General features: G+C 45.5%; 2 protein-coding genes across 2 annotated transcripts in view; one reads left to right on the top strand and one right to left on the bottom strand.

Annotated features, from left to right (window-relative positions):
• Positions 1–1,071: 1,071 nt before the first annotated feature.
• On the bottom strand, positions 1,072–16,385 carry T265_13044 (hypothetical protein; the record flags this gene model as incomplete). The annotated part of the gene is made up of 12 exons (XM_009166888.1): positions 1,072–1,424; positions 2,190–2,411; positions 2,531–2,916; positions 5,444–5,782; positions 7,739–7,867; positions 7,991–8,180; positions 9,711–9,791; positions 15,638–15,713; positions 15,755–15,863; positions 15,908–15,985; positions 16,112–16,232; positions 16,268–16,385. Coding segments are annotated over 12 exons (1,983 nt in total), but the record flags the coding sequence as incomplete, so codon positions are not given.
• T265_02575 (hypothetical protein) overlaps positions 9,737–16,682 on the top strand; it is a gene marked incomplete at both ends in the record, with an annotated part of 43,994 nt that continues 37,048 nt past the window's right edge. Inside the window, 2 exons of the mRNA XM_009166854.1 lie at positions 9,737–9,828; positions 14,762–14,901. Coding sequence (XP_009165118.1) covers positions 9,737–9,828; positions 14,762–14,901 — 232 coding nt within the window. The remainder of the gene's footprint in view (positions 9,829–14,761; positions 14,902–16,682) is intronic.

Genomic DNA, 16,682 nt, shown 5'->3' with positions numbered 1-16,682 from the left:
CACTAAGGAATGCAGAAGAATACCAAACGCTGGTCAAAGACTCAGCGATGGCGGTACATGCCTTAGACACGGGACATAGAATAGATCTGGAGAATGTGGAAGTTTTAAGACGGGGACTGCGATTCACACTACAGCGGCTGATAGCCGAGGCGGTGGAAATCACTAAGCATTACAGCGTGAATAGAATCGAGGGTGTGGAGCTAGCGAGCGTATAGAAAGTGGTCTTAGATAAGCCGAGTTGACATGTGACGGTGTGGTCGTCAATCCACTTAGGATCATTAGAAAAAACCGGGGGGTAGGGGTGGAAACCCCAACCGACCAAAGGTCACAGCATCCCTCTTACACAACGGTCTTAGCACTACCTCACCCACACAGACTAACAGAAGGTTCAAACGAAGTTCAAGAGGAACCATCAAATGAACCGAACCAGAAGAACTAGACCCTAGGCTGGACCCAAACACAATTATGGGTTCCCCACCGACCCAACACTTGTTCAACCACTCTAACACACAAAAATCCCTCGGCCGACACCCAACAGGGATTTGGCTTGACTTAGCTGATTGGTTCTCCTTCCGCCTTAAATCTCGATCAATCTCGGAACCTAGTCACTTGGCCTGACGAAGCTTTTGTCAAAAGCGAAACGTTGCCCAGCAATAAATCTACCGATTGTCACCAAACTTTTTCGAAAACGTAGACCTATAGAGGTTTTGTCCTTCTTGTGGCTCATCAGATAGGTGCAGGCCCTGAATTCCCATCAACTTTATGTTCTACTTGAATACCATAACACCAAAGTAGTATGCAAACGGGCATATTATGCCAATCAATTACAGTTTGGTATACAAGTAGAACATAAGGTTAATGGAAACCTTTAAGCCTGAAATAGGGTAAAACTTGGTAATGTGCTACTGAGGACTTTCCAATAACCTCTTGAGTAGTGTGCTCCCTCAGGAAAGTAGTACCGGCAGATCAGTGCCGAAGAGGTTTCAACCATCGTTTTTAAATCCGTTTGCTCAAACAAAACACATCAAGTCACCAGATAGACTCAAGGTTAACAGGAAGTAGAACTCCCCATCGGTCATTTCTGCATGAGACAAGGCCACTAGACAAAGGAATTTCAAAAGCAGCGTAGAGTTTCAGCAAGATAACCATTCTATTAATATACGGGAAATGAAAAAAGGAAGAAAAATGGGGTAGACCACCAAAAGACAATGAGTTTGTTGTGGCACAAGGCATAGGGAACAAACAAGCGCACAGTGGTCATATCACCTTGATAGGAGTGATGAGTGAATTAGCGACCCTTCTTGCGACCCTTTCGCTGCTGCTGCCTGGCAGCACTGTTGCCTTGCTTTGGAGTCGATCCCGGGGCTTCGGCCGGCCGAGGAGATGTAGTCGGGCCTACTTTGGGACTTCGTGCGCTGGCGTCCCTGTAGAATACGAAAGCCCAGAGTGAACTGTTACACCATCGAACGGAAAGTGTTCATAATGAAATTCAGATTTGGTGAGTAACACAACAAACATGAGATAAGTTGCGACAGGGCTAGAATAATGACGAAGATAAATTAAGCTTCGAAGAAAACGCCCCATGCAAAATAACGATTGTGGTCCGCCCTAAGAATATTGTTCCCTAGAGGAACTTACTGTGTAATCACGATTATCAATTGTTTTGGTGGGCTGACTGTCTTTACAGCCAAAGGCAACTCACGCTCCCCTTTATTTTAATCTGTACGAAACAAAATGAGCATCTTCGATAGAGTTCTACCGTTTATTTAGGTTGAAAACATTATCATGAGAGAGTGAGCTAAACCAAAAGAGCAGTCTGGTGTTACGTGCTATATTTCCGTACTCGCGGCGGGTTTCCCAAAACCCCCCCCCCCCCCCCCCCCGTCCAATCGTCCATGCTTGGCAGTACCGTACCACGATCGAGCGCGATGCTCCTATCAGTTTTACCAACCGCCAGCAACAAAAAACCCGCCAGCATCCTCATCATGGAGACAAATACGAGGTAAATGACCTGATTCCACAAAATTGATAGTTAAGTTAAAGTGGAACTGAGTCGTCCCCTAGGTGGCTGAAATCGCCACCGTGGTTTATTTTCTTTACAAGAGGCAGAGATGAAACCGTCATACGACAAAGAAACGAGACGGAGATCTCACCCTGACAACAGGGAAGAATAATTTCGAGAAGCTTACCATTCGCCACCACCAGAGATCTGTCCTTGCGGGCCTCTTGTGGGTTGATAACGTTTGTCTCGACGTTTTCCACGATAGTGTGCACGTTCTCGTCTAGGTAACCATCGCTCAGGATCGGGCATCACTCCAGGCTGATAGTTTTTAGGCAGGCGGATAGGTCGTTTCTTTTTCCGGCGGACGCGTTTAGCTTGGATGTCAACACTTGCAGCACCGGAGGACAATCTGTGGGAGAAAGATTATGTATAATGCATGGTATGAATGGTTGAATGGCCCAATGCGGCCTGAAAATTACCGGAAGGTAAAGGATCAGTGGAACTTAGGATGACGGTGCAGAAACTTACCCAGGTGTAACAGGTGTCGACTTGGCTTTACTGGATGGTTTGCCCTCCGAAGGTTGCTGCTCACCAGTCCTGCCCTGTCGTCTAACTGCCTTGGCACCGTATAAGAAGGACGTTTCTAACGAATCCACCTCTGCTTCGCTGAGCTCCTCCTTAAACCTGAGACTCTTGCAAGCTGCTTCCGCTCTGGGGCGATCAAATTGTGCGTAAGCCCGTACTAAGCGAGCAACAAGTGTCTGTCTGTAACTGACCTGTTGTTCGTCCCGTGGATCGTAAGCACGATCTAACCGTGCGATCTGTTGCTCACAAAGACGTGCTGCACACTCGGCCTGACCATGTTGAAGCAGAAAGTTGGCACATTTGTCCAAAAGCTGAGCGTAGGCTGGATCCTAAATGAAGAGGTAAGGGAACAAAGCTAGAGGAATTCCGAATGACAATTCCTAAAGACTGTCCCATTTGTTGTAGTGGATGATCCAGTCGATCACCCAATCGTTCTCACACGCTGGTGACAATAAACATTATTCGTAAACAGCGGCTATCAAAACCACATAACTTGACCACACTATTTGAGCTCACCCAATTTGTTCGACCTTACACGCGAATAAGATCATAACAAAATGTGAAAAAGGAGTGGTGCTATTAAATCCCCTTGGCAAAATGCACAAATTACTAATACTCAGTGTGCAAACCCAGTAGCTTTCCAACTTTTTAATCCATTGCTTCTTCGGCCTCGTTTGTAAGATGCGATCCCATCCCTCCTCATTCGATATGCAACGTGTTAACAGTATTCGGAAACCAAATCTCACGTAACGATGCTAAGAGTGATATAACTACGCCCCTCGATATGGAGATTTAATTCACCCCAGTGAACAGACGACACTACTCCCCGAGGGAGCCCAAAGGATTAATAATTTCCGGAAGAGATCCAACGATCCTTGACGGAGGGCCGCACACAAAAACAGTTAATATGACCTTTGAGTTCGATGGCAAGATATCCACTAACGGATATCAGGCAAACAGTCGCTTAGCCAACTCATAAAAACCCATCGAACGCTGTGTGTATTCTTACCTTCGGAAACTGAGTGGGTGTGTCGCACCAATTTATATGTTTAGGATAGAAAACGGTCTGACTTCCCGTCGTCATTTGACAGCAATCTGTCGTTTTTCAATGCAACCAAACGTGCAGTCTCTGGTGTTTCTGAAAAAACGTTGAACCGACAGATGGATAGAGTCATCTGTACTTCCATGTGCTACGTCACACTACACACGTCGATATCCTACGGACCCATGGTTCCACTTCTAATCCCCACGATCCTGCTTGCATAGAATCGGCCGTTCCACTCGATCAGCGTGTTGCTAGCACCTGGACGTCTATAAATACACGCTACATGCAAAGTTACCGTATTTGGCAGAGCATCCACCCGAGGTATTGTATGCAAAATTTGACCAAACGTCAGGCATTACGCTGGTATACTATATGGAGGGACAGGGAGTTCTGTTTCACACAGATATCCACAAGATGGTCAAAAGCGAGAGCCCAGAAACTTACGAATAGGCATGCCGTTGATAACCATGTTCGTCGAAACAAAAATATAAGCGCTGCGGAACTGTGTGTACCGCAATGAAGTTCAATGGCACAAGTCGAATGTACACCGAAGTAGAGCGAGAGATAGCGAGGGAAGACGAGTCAAATAACGATATGACAAAGTTTTGTACAGAAGCCCGCAGATGAGAAAAGCCGTATGCTATGCGTGCGCTAAACTTTGTTTGTCAATAGCAAATCAAGAGCAATCTAAATCCAATTATCTCTCGATCTACTCAGAAGTGTGTAACAATGATAATCGACAAAGGTAGATGAGATCCAACCACTGGGATGGATACAGACAGGCGCAGCTTCCTCCAACAACCAAAATCGCAACTCGTCCACCAGCAGCACTTATCTATAAGTTACCGATTTGCCTACAGCAGTTTGGAAAATTCCACCCCACTAAAAATACTACGTAGACAAACAATTATCTGAACGAGTACCTCGTGGTTCCGGGCTCACGGAAAACTCTCATTTCAATTCACCCCGTTCCAAAACACTCTTGGCAGGTAAACGTGATGGAATACTCCTCCTCACTATCAGTCACCACCCTGCGCACGATCCACCCTCTACCGCTTCGGAACACAATGCACACTGCGACTGAATGGACGCCACGGTCTTGAATTTTTAATTATCTCCTATGTTTTAACCTGATGCATGATTACCCTGTTGGACGTTGGCCTTCAGATGCGGCACCGTTCAATAAAGGAGAGGCCAGAAAACTGTTACCTAAAAACGCTAGGGACCGTTTCGTTCATTGAAACTTTGATGTTATTCGGAAACATCCAACGGTGGAGGACTAGATTGCTGGCACATTGAACAAATTTGACAGTCTACTACATTACGGCTTTTCACCACAGGTCGTAGTCGTCACGGTGTGAATGAAGACCCAACGCGTGCCATAATGATTAAAAGAGAAACTAACGGAAATACTGAGCACGTTATCCCCTGTTCCGCGCAGCTGACGCTAAAACCAACGACTTTCTGACACGCAGCTGTCAGCCAACTTCTGTACCAGACATTTTCAATATTTACTACTTGTAGCATGTAAGATAACCGCATCCACAGATCTCAGTTTGTGTTGAAATCATCGAAATTATATATACCCCCGATCGTCTGACGTCTTCCGGGGGGAATTTGATACCGGGTCATGGAGTGCAGATATGTTTACTGGCAGCCTAATAGAATGGCAACTTAACGACTAGAAATGTATGGGAAGCAACTAGCACTGATGTTAAAAAGGCACCATTAAAATGCAACTTATCAGTTGGCACAAGCAAATCACATTGAAATCACGACGTTCTGTGTAAAAGACGAAAAGGGGTTTTCACCTTGGAATTGGTAGTCTCATACCAAGTGAGTGATTTTTGAACGATATCTTTGATAAGTCCCATCGCCTTTGGACGGTCAATAACTGCACCGTCTCCCGTGCATGCAAGCAAGTACAGTGCCATACGAGTAGCGACTACACCAGGAGCGTACAGTACCGTATCCGGAAGGGATCGGACGAGAAATTCATCCATAGCTACGATGTTTTCGGCTCGTGGAACACCGCTACAGATCTGTCCACCAGCCCCCCGACGTAAACGGAGTTGAGCCAGACTGAACAGAACACTCAGATCATCCGTTGAGCCGTTTCGCGCTAGCTCCTCGTGCGCACCACAGTATTGCTAGAAATAAGAAAAGTAGCAGTGTTGCACTCAAAAAGAAACAGGAAAACAATGTCAGAAGACAACTCTGTTCATTTATCATGCCGAAAATAATTGAAGAGAAAAAATGGGAGGTAAAGGAACAAGCAGACAATACAATTTATCCTAGAATAAGGCCCACAGGAGGTGCACATAAAAACCCATGGGCAGCTATGATGCATCCAATGCGGAAATCACGCCTCAAAAAAGAACTTCGAAGGACCTTAGATGAGAAAAAATCTATGTGAGAAAAGCTGGATGTTCGTCATGTCCAACATAGTGATAGTCCAGCAACAGTCGACCTAAGACACGGCCGGCTGACTGCAAGCAGACGAGATTCTACCAACCAGTGATAGCTATGAAGGTACAGTGGAGTACTACTCCCCTTAAGAAAACACCGCCGGATGTCTAAGCGCAAATCCGGAGGGTGCGCTTCCCCGTGCGGTCATGTCAATGGGAACAGCATTGAACGTCTTATTTACTGCAGTAGTTAAACATCATCCGTATGTGAGAGAAAGATGAACAGCTTTGTCGAGGGTAAAATAGAACCCTACATCTTGTCTGAGGCGAATACCCCATAAATTTTGTTCAAATACGTAGGTAAGGGTATACATGCTGGGGCAACATGTTAAACCTACTCAGTGCTCGGACACTCATCGTCATTTGGGCCAATAATAACCAGTTTCCCCTCCACTGAAATCCAATAAGAACCACTACATGAGACAAATTGCCGTGAGAACGCACAGCTGAGAACGTATAGCTGTGAAATATTCCAACGAATGAGGTCGTTTACGCATCCAGAACTAAACTGTTAACTAAACCGAGTCACATGCATTAAAGTGTTCACAGATGTGGCTAGCTAGTCTATCAGCTAGGCTTACAAGCCATCGATGACCCCGGACAAATGTACAAGGCGTTTTCACCGTGGTGTTATGTTGCCTCCTAGAAAGTAGACCAGCCATTCAGAAAACTAGTAAGTACGTCCTCATAGGTTCTGGGAGTTTCTTTCAGGAGGGGTTCCAGTAAGAAAAATCAATACCTCAAGAATTATCCCCTCGACTAAAGATGGTCAAACGGCCATCACTACAGCAGTTAAGATAGAGTAGGTTATCGGCAGCTTATTGATAAGAGCTGTGACTACCAACTCAGGTTATGTCTGAATGTAGACTTTCGGGCCATATTATTCAGTCAGCTACTCAACTTTGCACGCTCCGCTCTGATGTACTCACCAACTGCATCAGTTTGCTATACACTAGCCTGATAACAAATTCGTAACAAGGATCGGTTCTGTTCAGCACTACAAAACCTAACCCTGGTTACCAATTCTTAGATGAACGTTGCTAAGTGATAGTCTGTCTACCCAAATGTCCTGCGGTTGTTAAGTGCCCCCAACCACCCTATGTTTGTTGTGCATATGACAAGATGGTGAGACCGAACGGTGTGCATCTGACAAACGTAAGCGCATTGTTCGTTCTAATTCGGAATATCGCGCGGATCATCAGTGACGTATTTTCAGCCATAGGTTCCAGAAAAAGACGCCGACTACGCTTTACGACTTTTAACCTGGTACACGGTGAGCGATCAGACAGCTGTTATTTTGTGAACCTGAAACCCAGTATTGCGGTTTCAAAGCAGCAACGGGGTCTCACGGTACTCTATAAACAAGGAATGTTACGGTGCGAGCTGATCTGTCACTTTTTATGAAAGAGCCAAATGAGCCAACAGTGTCATTATCACCGGATCCAAATAAAGGTAACAGATTCGTCACGAATAGGAAAGTGGTTTGAAGGATTGCGGTGCGAGTAGATGTAGGCACTAAGTCGTGCAAAATATATTCAAAACGAATATATGCCTATGGAGTCCTCCGGGTGAACAGGAAAACACTATCAGCTAATTAAAGTGGCAGAGTGCCAGACTATCAGAAAAGATGGAACGTACCTCTAACATAGAAGCAGCCCGGTCGTACTGCTTCTCCTTCAGAAGCTGCGATACTGACAAGAGAACACCACGTGTGGAATGAGGATTCATTTGAAGTACAGCCTTTGCCTTTACATGACACGCATCCGCCTGAAATATAAATTTCAAGATGAGGCGTTTCAGGTGCGCGACCGTAAATACCGACCAGGCGGAGTGTAACGGTACGAATAGTGGTAAAAAACGGCGATACACGCGAATATCCGAGGAACTTACTTGGTTCGTGTGCCAATAAAACAGACCTTGATTGATGACTATTTCTTCACGTTGCCTGGCAAACAGCTTGTGTTGCAACCCGTCTATCGATGCCATTTTGATACGTTTTCGACTGTCGAAGATGTTTTGTTCCTTATTGATGCACACAATATTGTTCGCAGCTACGGCGAGCAAAGCGGGATCCGTGGACCTACCGAAAAGTTAATACGGATCAACCTATTTTAAATACGATAATGAACCAATGAAGGTCATAATAGCAGAGATATGACTGATGAACTAACACTTAAATGTAACTCCATCTGGAAGCCTCGTGACCTGGTGCGAACCTCATGGAAGAGGGAAGTCCCAACAAAAAAAAGAATACCATATCTCTCGCTCGAAGATAACGCGCACTGACCAATGTATTTGTGGAAGTGTTCGGCTTTTGCGGCAAAAGCATTCAGTGGATACCCTGGACTAGGAGTGAGGTTACTTTGAGTAGTTTGTTATAAGTACCCGGTAGAGAGTCCTTGTAAGCTAACCAGGGTGGAAGTATAGGAAGCGGGACCCATAGACAGGCATTTCAAAGACATTTCGGATACATGCCAACTGTCCAGCACTCCTGCAATGTAATTCCTATTCCAATGCAGTCTAACAACACTGGTAAAGCCACATTAATCCAGTCAATCCTGGCTCCACGGCTGTACGTTCGTAATGGAGACACCTGGACTATAAAATGAGAATGGAGAGGGGAGATCTAGATTGTGTACTGTGGGGGCGTTTAAATGGCCGTTTAGATGGAAGAATTTAGATTAAATAGTATAACCCCATTAATTTACGTATCGAAAGACGAAGAGGAGTTACACTTTGATTTTACGGTCAACACTGTCCATTCAAATACGCTTCATTTTTTTCAGATATTCTTACACCGCTTGGGACCCCGAAGACTAGTGAACACAACAGCTGTATCAGAGTCACAGACACCATACATTGAGCTACGAAAGCTAGATGGATGCAATCCGGAAACGTCTGCGGCGCATCATGCAGATCGCTTTTATCTAGTCACTCGACCAGTTCCAGTGAAGACAAATCCGTTAGTTGAAACAAACAAAAAATCAGTGACCCGCCAATGAGGGGTCCCCTCCAAAGAGGGACTTCGGAGAGCGAAGGAAGCCAGCGTTTCGAAAAACTATAGCGCTGTTGGTGAGTCGACATCCGGAAGATACTCACTTTTGCTGCAGACATGAAATTACGAAGGCAGGAAAAACCACTACAACGATTTTCCCCGCCATTACGCTGTTCCACTCGTGATACACTCCTTTAGTAGTTCGAGGGGTGGTAACCGAAACGGTAGCTTAGTGGAGGGGTGGAACGTACAATGCTCCCCGAGAGACAGCTGAGATGCTGCAAACTGCTGGGTAGCGTCATTCAACAAGGTCAGAATCCACTATTGCAAACAAGACCATAAGCAATTAACTCAGTTTTCTCGGCTTTTTATACATGAAGAGCAACACAAACCCTTACCGCATGAACACAGCAGCAGCTGGAAGGCCTCGTTTTTGCAAAAGACAAGACCTGTCAAGTTCTACGTTGGGATCGACCGAGCCGACCACGACAGTGTTGCTCGAGCCGGTCAACTCATATAATTTGAATCCGGCGTGACGTTTTAGAACATGGAAAACAATGGGTGTATCAACATTTCGAATAGTCTGGTATGATGGAACTGTTCTATTTGACCTACCGATGTCGCGTCACCGATTGGTAAATATGATTCGCAGCATCTTCCTTTCCAGCACGCTGCAGAAGATAGGCTTGTTGCGTTCTGCAAAAAAGAAAAGACAAAGATGGTACGTCGACAAGTTAGTAAAATCCGAAGCCTACCCTGAAGGGATAGTCAAGAGAATGGGGTATGTGGATACAAAGTCAACTCGATCCACGATGATCGCCAAGCAAGAATAAACAAGCAATGCATTACTTTTATGCCTTACCACTACCCTTTTGAATGGTGATTAGATGTCGAAAGAAGCCAGACGAGGTGTTCGTGAGTCGATGAGAACTCCACTCACCTACGGCTGTTCCTTGTATTCACCTCACTTTCAGTTACAAACTGGACAAATGTGTATTAGCACATGGTTTGTAGCTAAAGTACTGGAGGTAACCACCCGACGAAGTGAAACGGAATAAAGTGAAAATAAGGTCTGCGTTGTGTTCAACCAACACTGACGAGAGCAGGAAGTCCAGTGCCGATGTCCCCAAGCGCATTTGGCCATTAGTTTAAACTTGGTTCTTTCCAAACATATACAGTGGGCTGGAATTGGTTTTCGGCCCTATCTGTCACAAAGAATTATGCCGAGGAGCTGCCCGGAAGAATGTGAATGTTAAATGGGGTTTCTCGTCGAGTTGCGTGTGCAGTCATCTAAAGCCCCAATATTCAGTGCAAAACTGAAGGAATAGGGTCGCAGGGTGAGCAGCACTAGAAACTATCAATATGTCCAATCGATGACCGGCAATTACAACCAAACAGTTGAAGTCGATGGCATGTTGAAATGGTGGTCAAACGGTCCGCATCACCGACGCGACACACCTGAATCAAACATACACGACTAGCCAGTGTCTGACAATAGACAGTTTGACCGGTGCAGTGGTGGTTACAGAACGTCACTTCTGAGGCCGTCGTAGCCTAAAGGAGTGCCCAGAGCATCAAAGCCAAAACTGGCAGCAACCCAACCGATCAATTCAGTAGCATCCGCTTCGGATAGACTAGTGGCCTAATATGGTTGAACGAAGGCAACCTCAACAGACGTAATAGGGCTATCCAACGTTTGGCCCATTCTGAGAATTCACTTCTAAAACCTTAGAGGGTTTAATGTCTAATATTCCTGGATAGGTGCTGTGGTCCCTCGTCAATGGATCACCGTGCTCACTGACAGCTACTAAGTACGAACAGGTCCGTGGCTGCAGACCAAACAAGCCTGACGCTATGTCGAATAGCCTCCATGGAAGATTAGAGAAGACACTCGACCTTACCGTGGTGTGACGGTTTGTGTACCTCAACTACCAACTGAAATATTCTAGAGGTGCCTGCGCGACACTCACAGACTCTCACACCAGGTTGGTCAATGGTTAAAGGTCTAACTGACATAGACTCCAGATACTCCAGGTTGCGGGTTGGAAAATGTGTGGCGACGTGTTCCGTAAAAATGGCAATGTACTTACATCTCTAGCCAAACACCGCAGCCTTGCGGTCAGGCTTTTGAGCCAAAGGCTTTGGCTGCTGACCCTAAAACTCACAGTCAAAGTACAAAACGGAAGTGTAGCCTGATACACACGTCAAGGGACATAATACTCTGAACTTTACTGAGGTCTGTAGTTTTGCTCCCACTAAGCCCCGGACAAGGTGTACAGACTTAAAGGGATCGAATGCAGCAGGAAGTGCCCACAGTTAGCAGGTCTCATGATGGTATGAAGAGGTTGAAGATATTCGCAGGACTTTCCTTGGAGCCATCGCACAGCGGAAAGAGGGAAGCCCAAAGTTTCATTATGTACAAGTGGTCGGGTAAGAGAGCATTGATTCTTCCAATGGTCAGGCATGCCACACTTGTAGCATTGGCTTCTTCGAGCGTGCCTCCGCGATTCCGTCTTGATGATTAGAGAAGCACTCGACCTTACCGTGGTGTGACGGTTTGTGTACCTCAACTACCAACTGAAATATTCTAGAGGTGCCTGCGCGACACTCACAGACTCTCACACCAGGTTGGTCAATGGTTAAAGGTCTAACTGACATAGACTCCAGATACTCCAGGTTGCGGGTTGGAAAATGTGTGGCGACGTGTTCCGTAAAAATGGCAATGTACTTACATCTCTAGCCAAACACCGCAGCCTTGCGGTCAGGCTTTTGAGCCAAAGGCTTTGGCTGCTGACCCTAAAACTCACAGTCAAAGTACAAAACGGAAGTGTAGCCTGATACACACGTCAAGGGACATAATACTCTGAACTTTACTGAGGTCTGTAGTTTTGCTCCCACTAAGCCCCGGACAAGGTGTACAGACTTAAAGGGATCGAATGCAGCAGGAAGTGCCCACAGTTAGCAGGTCTCATGATGGTATGAAGAGGTTGAAGATATTCGCAGGACTTTCCTTGGAGCCATCGCACAGCGGAAAGAGGGAAGCCCAAAGTTTCATTATGTACAAGTGGTCGGGTAAGAGAGCATTGATTCTTCCAATGGTCAGGCATGCCACACTTGTAGCATTGGCTTCTTCGAGCGTGCCTCCGCGATTCCGTCTTGATGGATGTAAGCTGATCGACTAGTTGGTCCACTTTGTCCTTCAGGTCATCCACTGTTGAATCATCCTTGTTCTCCTGTGACTGCAACGTGGCCAGTGGCGCCTCAGTCAATTCCTGTGCCAGGTGCACCAGGTGTTCTACTAGGTGCGACCCACTAAGCTGCGACCAACACAAATCCCACACGATTCTTGTGGGACTTTGGTCCTAATACTTTTAGCAGCAAGGCGACCGAGTGAAACTTGTGGCAGCAAACCTCAAGCACAAATTAGCGGGCTGATGAGGTCATGGCTGCGGGTAAAGCCTTACTTCCGTTCCCCTCATAAAGCGATAGGAGTAGCGCCTCTTGGAATTCCAGTGGAACTTCTTGAGACAGAAGAGTGTTCCCTAAGATCGGGTCTGCTTTAGACAAAACTCCTCGTTTTTCCCCATTATGTGTTTGCATATTTGCCTGTGCTATCTTCCCCATGGCCGGAGGAAGATCCGGATGCTCAGCACGAGTCCAGAAAAGAGCAGCCGAGATGCTAGGGCTATATTTGAACCACGAACCTTTCAGTCAGTGAACTCATGCCTTAACAACTGGGCTATCTCGAGCTCAAGGATGATGACGATCCTACTCGAAGATAAGGACGGTAGTGCGCGCCTGCTGAAGAATGGAGACAAATGTTCTGACTTAGGGTCACAACTAAGATGCCATTGACTCTATGCGTCGACAGAATGGCCTCAGTATCTAGTTCAACAATCTAGCGTACATGACACTCCTGTCATGGATGGTGGTCAAAGTGGGACGACGGTGGAAAGCCATCTCCCGTCAAATATTTGAAAGCGAACAGACTAAGAACCTGACGAACGTCATTGGCTTTCGTGACGAAACAAAAGATGGAGCATGGGCTTTTCGACTCACTCTAAGAAATATGGTCAGCAGACCATGCTGAAAATAATTAAGTAGGAAATATAAGTAGTTCGGTCGATGGTGGACGCATGGGGATCCATTAAGATCACCCATTCTTAATCACTTGGGTCAAGACGAAGCTCCTCAGAAACCAACAAGCGAGCAGACGAAGTGAACGACTGAATGAGAAGGGAACCCCGCCACCAAGATATACTCGACAGTCAGTATTTCAGGACTAGTAGTACAAGAACACGGTTCAGAAAACCTAGAGCTAAGCAGTCGAAGGTGTGTGAAGGCCATACATGGCAGCAACTTGATCCCACAACCTAAGAAAGACCTGGTGTCAATAATTACTGCAATTGGTATCGCCCAATATATGACATTGCTAGGACTCTGGATTACCTTCACAGTACGCTCAAAAAAAAAAGATTCCGATCCAGGGACAATGAAAGCTGTGATCGAAAGGGTTCGCCTTCCTCCGCTGGACATGCTGACTTAGACTTTAGCTGCCTGTCATGGGGGCATAGATTTGCGGCAACCTGCGCAGGATAGAGTATTTGAGCATCAAAGATAATCTCAAATGGTAGCTGAAACTATGATGTACTTCCTTGGAAGCTCCAAGTGCATTGCCCCTTGGAAATGTTCCATTATTGTATTGACAAAAAGTTTTCCTACCTTCCAGGACCAAGCAGAAGCAGACTATCTCAACTGGGATAGCAAATAAGGTCTGGTTCGTTTAGCGGACTGAGGTTGTTCAGAAATGCCCACTTCATCTTCATACTGAAATACATTTTTTCCTGTTTCGGGTAGTGGAATTACATTGATAGGTCGACGAGTTCGAATGAATGTGATTTGTCATCACGGAACTCCAGGGATCTCCTCTCCCCCTCCCACTTTCCTCGCAAACGGACAGTGACATTATGAACTGTGTTAGAAAAGTGACCCAGAGCATACAGAAAGTAATCTAAACGGACCCAGCGGGATTGACGGAAATAACACAAGGAATCTTATGGACATACTGACGCTCTGATGAAAAGAATTAAGCTGTTCAACATGATAAAAGCCAAGGAAAGTTACGCAGAGTTTTGTTTCACAAGTGTGAAGTCTCGAAATAGTGTGAATGCATTGCCTCTAATTGGGGCACTCTATTTAACTATCGCATCTATCAGGTTGACTGGGTGGGTGTCATAATAAGAAACCTGTACTTCTCTCGTAAAACAGCAGTTGGTCACCGAAGAGTTATGTGGGCACATAGTGCACGTCCTGTGGGTGTTGCCTAGCCCGTAGTTTGAAACTCGTATGAGAATTAAACACCAGATAGAACAGTAAAGGAGAATAGACAATGGTTGTGGAAGAATCAGTGAACTACCGAAAAGCGCGAAGGATTTTTCATTCTTGCAAGTGAAAGCGGAAAGCTGCATAAGTGGTCTGGATGTTACGAGACTTGGCAAGTTAGAATGAGGTCACCACGTATCCTACGAATGAAATACAAAGCATAATTCGTCTTTCAGTCTATGGTCGGCTGCCGAGACTCAACGATAGTTCGCTCCTCACCCAAGCCGCTGAGGTATCTGTTTATCGTACGATACGAGGTTAATTTGGCTCATTTTGAGACCTAGAGATAATGAGCCGATGGAACTACGGCGGTTATTAGCAGTGCCTTCGGTTTCCTGTCACGTGGAGGAATTATCCAGATTGGCCGATCAGCCGCTCAAGCAGTCATTCAGTTCAGGAACGGCCGACGGTGACGAATCTTCAGGTACGTAATACAGGCACCGGTCGACGACGATGAGTGTTCACCCAGCGCTGATCGGACAGCCTGGAGTCAAGGTCAAAAGTGCGCTTTCAGTAGCGCGATGCCCTTATAATTTCTGTACTCGCTTGTTCGAAATTAGGGTGATGGAGCGGGGATTGCAGTTATTTACAACAAAAACGCTAACTCAAAAATAACAGTCTATTTTACTTATAAGTTACTTTCCTGGTTGTAACCACACATGACCCAACCTACGGGTTCGACCAAGTATCAAAGATTTGAATAGAAAAACTTGCCTCAGCATTAAATCAAGGTCGCTGAATAAAACTAAGTAAAGATCAACTATTTTTGTTGTTTATTTCCTCTCAAAATCCACTGTCACTGAAGGAGTCCAGCAGTTGGAGTTACTTTGCTCTAGAACAATCCTAGCGACATGCCCGACAGGACCACGACAATTTGAGCAAAACGATCACTGATTCCTAATCTTTATGTGGAAAACGTGACGGCCAACTTGAGAAAGAGCTGATAAGACGAAAGCAGTTCAAAAATGCAAGATCGAATCCAGGAAGTGAAAAATATTGAGAGCAACTTTGTCTAGAAAGTAGCAATTCAAGACGACTCAGTATTCGCCCAAATAAACGATATACCTTGAGTAGCTATCCAAAAAAGAGCTGCAACCCATTTTTGACTAACGGGTTACGTAAAAAAGAGCTACGGTTAGAGAAGGAGACCCCTAACTTACGTTATAGGTGCCAGCTCCTCGTTCACTTCGTCCTCAGTAACCTCTGGATCATCAGCAAGAGCAGTTCGGCATACAGCTAAAATGGTACAAACAATTAACAGGATTGATCGGCCTTACTTTCAGCATCATGTAACAAGGTTTCAGCCTTTGCGACATTGCCCAAACCGAGCTGGTAACAAGCTAAGTTGAACTTCCCTTCGTACGTGTCCGGATTAATGTCAATATCCTGGAATAACGCGAAATAAGAACAGTCAAACTCCGTAAACCTACAATATGTTGCTGTTTGAAGCAGGCAGCTGAGGCCGCCCCTGCCGTCAGATTTGTGAGCCGCTCCTCCCCAAAATCGCCCTAAAACGGGCGGGTACTTGGGAATTCCGGATGACTTGCCGCAGACATGAATAGGCTTCTGTGAACTCTTCAAGGCGATACAGCTTGGGAAACACAAATAAGTGTTTTCATACAAATTTATCTTACAACTTGAGCCCTTAGCTCTAGTATTCGTAGATCATTGGGTTCCCCATCTTCCAATGTCTTTAGGGCGTCATGAATACGATTTAGACGATATTCGGCATAAGCCTTCTCAAATAAGACATATCTGGACAGAAATTACAGAACTGAATTGAAACAAACTTCATGAGTTCCGGGAACTTCTTGATTGTGCTTAGACATTCTTCGTACTTCTCAGTCCGGATCAGGGCGACAGCTTTGCATTGGAGAGCCAAGTGCTCTTTTGGGTATTTCGAGAGGACTGTAATAGCAGAAACAAAAAATTTGAAAATTGTTAGTTGTGTTGTATTGTCATGAGTTTCACTACATGGCCTAATAAAAGGTCATATGGATTTACCGAAAATCTATCTCCACAGTGAAACCCATCATCATTTAACCACCGTTGAAACGGAATATTTTGAGTATGCGTATTACACAGCGCAACCCGAAGATTGTTTATTAAGAACGTCTGATTTAAAGCCGTGACTGTACCGACATGGTCGGACTTCAGTGGCGCAATTATTCTGCCGACTACATTGGCTGGATCTCAGCTCCTTAA

This window comes from Opisthorchis viverrini (assembly GCF_000715545.1).
Source record: "Opisthorchis viverrini unplaced genomic scaffold opera_v5_31, whole genome shotgun sequence".
Taxonomy (NCBI): Eukaryota; Metazoa; Platyhelminthes; class Trematoda; order Opisthorchiida; family Opisthorchiidae; genus Opisthorchis; species Opisthorchis viverrini.
This window is presented reverse-complemented; position numbering and strand designations above follow the sequence as displayed.